Genomic DNA, 4,562 nt, shown 5'->3' with positions numbered 1-4,562 from the left:
CGTATATTATTCCAAATATCATAAGTAAGTGAAAAATAATTATTACTAATATAAGATTTTAGCTAACTATTCTAATTCTGAAGATAATGTTAGAGCAATCTCTTTAGATGCTAATATAAAAATTGCATTGTCATGAAGAGAAGGAAGATCGTTAGGCTAATAAGAAGTTGCCTTCGAAATATGATGGACTAACACTTGATTATTCGTAGAAAAAATAAATTTTGTATTATTAAAGTAATGTCTAGATGGATGAATTATTCATCACAATAGTGAAGTAATCTAAATATTATGGTCAATTGAATTTTATGCATAAGGTTATATTATTTTAAAATTATTCATGCAAACTGAAATCTTCATTGTATATAACAACTTCCTTAGTATGTAATAATGTATAAAATGGTAGAAGTGAAATGTATAAAGGTTGAATAAAGAATTTTGATCTCATACAATTTATAAACTATGCTTGTTATATCCATAAAGTAAATATTTTATAAGAATATTATCATATTTTAACATGATACTTATACTTTACATAACACAATTAAGATTTTTGTTTGGTAAATTTAAAAAAATTTATTTTATATTTTTTAAGTGCATAAATATAACTAAGAGATGAATTAGCATTTACTTTGTGAATTAGCAAGTAATATCTTAGTCATTTAATAAGTTATGCTTTTCTTGAGACGAAGTATATAAAGCATGAAGCAAAACTCTCTAGAATTCTTATTTGAAAATAGAACCAACTTAGTGTTTACGTGGTCAATTTAGTATTCTTGTAATATTTGAAAATCTAAACGTAGAGTGAAAATTCACACTATTATAATTTATGAATTGAATAATATCTCATTTACTTTGTCCAAGAATAATATCTCGTTTACTTTGTCCAAGAATATAGTTGATGATCCTTTTTGTGCAAGTTAAAAATATTAAAATGTGAATGCATTGATTATCAACTTGACTTGTTCGAGTCCTTTATTGATTATTTTATATCAAAAGAATAAAATTTTATAATAAATATCTATTATCTCATGATAATTTTATATCAAAAGAATATAATTTTATATTTATTATCATTATTATATTTATGAATAATAAACCTAAAAATATTTGTAATTATTTATCTTTGCTTTAATGTTAATTCTTTTGCTCATATCCTAAAAAATATAAATTTTAATAATGGATTGTTAAAAGGAGTGAACTAAAAAGTCAAACATATTAAAAATCTAAAATGTTACAATTCTATATAAATTTTACAAAACTTTAGTTTTACCTACTATAAAATTATAACCACTTAAAATTAAAGTTCAAGATGAGTATATTTTAATGATCCAATACTAGTTTATCACAGACAACTCAGACTCTATATATCTTCAATTTGGATATTCTTTCTTCGACAGAAACTTTTCTCTATATTGTCACTCCAGTTCATTCACCAAGCAAGTGCTCAATCTCGTTTCCATGTTGTATCCAAGGATGCAGCTCATGCTCAGCCTCAGTGACGATGTGCTCTACCGATGACCATTGCTTCAACTTAGCCAACCTCCCCAGCTCTGCTGCCACTTCCTTCATCGTAGGCCTCTCTTCTCCTCTGACACTGAGGCATTCCTTTGCTAGCTTGGCAACATGCTGAACCAATTCAACTTCTGCCTTATCTCCAACTTGGTAGTCCAAAAACTCAAGAAGCCGATCATCCTTCATTGCGAGTATGAAGCTCAGAGCAAGGCTTCTCTCGGTGTCAAATTCTTCAAGATAGAGTGCCTTCTTCCCAGTAAGGAGCTCTAGAAGAACCACACCGAAACTATAGACATCACTTTTATCGGTCAGTTTGCATGTCTGTAAGTATTCAGGGTCTAAGTAGCCACAAGTCCCCTGCACTAATGTAGCAAACTGAGTTTCATTTATTGGCACAAGCATTGAAGCTCCAAAATCTGATACCTTTGCTGTGTAGCTTTCATCTAAAAGTATGTTGGAAGATTTCACATCCCCGTGCAGTATTGGAGGAGAAGCTGACGAATGTAAGTAGGCAAGTGCTTCTGCAGTCTCCAGAGCAATCTTTAGTCTGGCATCCAGTGAAATAGTAGATTTCTGATTATTTTCATGTATAAACTGGAACAGACTACCTCTGGAAACGAATTCATAAACCAGCATTGGGATCTCCACCTCCAAGCAACACCCCAAAAGCTTGACTATGTTCTTATGGTTGGTTTGGGAAAGGATCAGCATCTCCTTCACAAATTCCTTCTTTTGTCTCTCATTGACCATCATGGATTTCTTTATGGCTACTGTTCGATCATCTTTCAAGATTCCTCTGTACACAGTTCCATGGCCTCCACCACCAAGGATATGATTCTTGTCAAACTTGTTCGTTGCTGATTCTAGTTCTTCTCTTGTGAAGATCTTGAATGCAAGACCTTGTTGTGACTTCATCTCTTCGAGTAACAACCAACCTCCATTTTGTTTGAAGTATGCCTCTTTAATCCTCTTAATTTTTCTTCTTCCATGCATTATGTAAATTATAAGACCAAAAAGTAGTAGAAAGACAAGGCTGGTGCTAATCCCTGCAGATAAGAAGATTTACTAGCATAAGTTTTTCCTCACCAGAACATTTGAGTCAGTTCAATGACAATTGTAACAATAAAGATGGGCCATTGAACACATGCATATACACTTTTTTCCTATTCAGAATCAGAAGAAAAAGACTTATTTTTATATGTAAATGTGTGGTATTCAGCCATTTCATATATTTCGAATTGAAGTAGAATAACCAGCATGAGTTAAATTTCATCCAAACTTGGGTAGACAATGATGCTCAGATCACAATGGCTATGGTTCATAGGTTCGGTTGCCATTGAAACAGCAATTTTGCATACTCGCCCTCTCCTATAAATCTTTTTAGTGCAGATGAAAATGGCTTACTCTGATGCAATTAATGAAAATTGTATTATAAGTTTTCTAGCTTTAGAATACAATGAGACTGGAATTAGCTTTTGATCTGAATTTTGGGGGCAATTTTGAAAACCAATGAGACTGGAAAGTTTTAAATGGCAGAAGTTACTAGTGTTTTCATGGGTTTAGATCTTTGATTGATGGGGACTGAGAAACTAGGATGGATTAAGAATAGTCCCCAGGCTGTACAAGTAACTGTAACCATACTGAATAAATTATCTTCTAAATTTGTTCCAACAAGAGGCAGACATATTGAAGATGTATAAATTTCTTATTACATAGATATTAAATATATTCTTGAAGTGACAACAATCTACCATGTAATAAACCAATCTTTCAATTTGTAAATACAACAGAAAAGAAAATTCTGTGATGCATTTTGTTGTTTCATATTTTATCACTATCACAACCTGATCTTGATAATAGTGCATATAATTCCTTTTTTTTCAGTAATAAGTACATGTAATTTCTAATGGTAAAGATTATGAACAGATGAGATGAAAATACCAATAAGTGTCAATCTTATATACCCTATGATGGAGAAGGTATATATTTTCTGTATTAGTGCTTCTATTCTGTTACTAAATTTCACCTGTTCTCTAAAATTTTGATTTTTTTTAATATTCTCAACCCATATCATCTATTAAGAGTTGCTTAGTCACAAATTTAATCTTCTATAAACAAAGATAGTAACCCATTGAAACCCTTGATCAAATCCCTAAAGGATTTATAATGCTCAGTTTGACCAAATCCCCAAAGAAAGATACTAATTAGTTAAAATCTGAAACTAGCAGATCACTTGAATGTGAGAGATAATAAGAGTTATGAATACTCATTATCCATGTTTGACCTAAAAGTATAGTATTGTATGTTCAGTAGATCTGTTTGCTAAATTCAGATATATAATTTGCCTAGTTGAGGTTTAAATGTTAGTGTTGGTGGGTCAGGCATGATAGCTGTATGATGCTGGCCAAGCATGGTTTGAAGGTATTCCAATTATTAATCTCAACCACTACCACTTAATGGTGACAGAAAAAAGTGGGGATGACAACCGAAGTTTCCTTTTTTATCTTTTTATCTTTTATTTTGTTGATATCTTCTGACAATAGAAGTAAAACACAATTAAATTAAACAACTAAGAGGTAATGGAATCAAAATCTAAGCGTTTCTTCCATACTTTATATAATTAAAAGAAACCATTGGTAAGAAATTGCAAGAAGATGGAGGAGAGTAATTACCTATGATCAACTTCACTGCCAATGAAAGGCTCTCTGGATAGCAAGCTCCAGGCCGGAAAGGATCACCCTGTGTGCCTGGAGGGCAAACACAATTGTTCCTTCCTTGCTTGTTTGTGCACACTCCAAAGCAAGGATACTTCTCCTTGAGGGCACACTCATCAATGTCTGACGCACAATTTCAGATGGGAGAACAGAGGACTTTCTGTGAGCACTTGGCAGGCAAGATTAATCTTGTGCTTTACGAGAGATGAAGAGATGGAGTTACGCAGACCTTGGCATCCATTTTGGAGGTAGGGGTTGCCTTGGTATCCACTGGAGCAGTTGCAGAGATAACCCGGGCCATTGGTGGAGTTGGCGCACTCGCTGTGCTTGCTGATG

General features: G+C 32.9%; 1 protein-coding gene across 2 annotated transcripts in view; it reads right to left on the bottom strand.

Annotated features, from left to right (window-relative positions):
* Window positions 1-1,194: 1,194 nt before the first annotated feature.
* Window positions 1,195-4,562, bottom strand: part of LOC103974301 (wall-associated receptor kinase 2-like) — a 4,288-nt gene continuing 920 nt past the window's right edge. The window contains exons 1-4 of one of the 2 annotated variants that reach the window (XM_009389092.3): window positions 4,456-4,562; window positions 4,185-4,349; window positions 1,936-2,558; window positions 1,195-1,869 (exon numbers count right to left, since the gene is read on the bottom strand). The exon at window positions 4,456-4,562 is cut by the window's right edge and continues 920 nt beyond it. In XM_009389092.3, coding sequence (XP_009387367.2) covers window positions 1,426-1,869; window positions 1,936-2,558; window positions 4,185-4,349; window positions 4,456-4,562 — 1,339 coding nt within the window. In that variant the 3' untranslated portion in view covers window positions 1,195-1,425. Of the gene's footprint in view, window positions 2,559-4,184; window positions 4,350-4,455 lie in introns of both variants that reach the window. The other variant, XM_009389091.3, reaches the window with a different exon arrangement.

This window comes from Musa acuminata, chromosome BXJ1-2 (assembly GCF_036884655.1).
Source record: "Musa acuminata AAA Group cultivar baxijiao chromosome BXJ1-2, Cavendish_Baxijiao_AAA, whole genome shotgun sequence".
In the NCBI taxonomy this organism is placed as follows: Eukaryota; Viridiplantae; Streptophyta; class Magnoliopsida; order Zingiberales; family Musaceae; genus Musa; species Musa acuminata.
The sequence above is the reverse complement of the archived record's forward strand: the minus strand, read 5'-3'. Positions and strand labels throughout refer to the sequence as shown.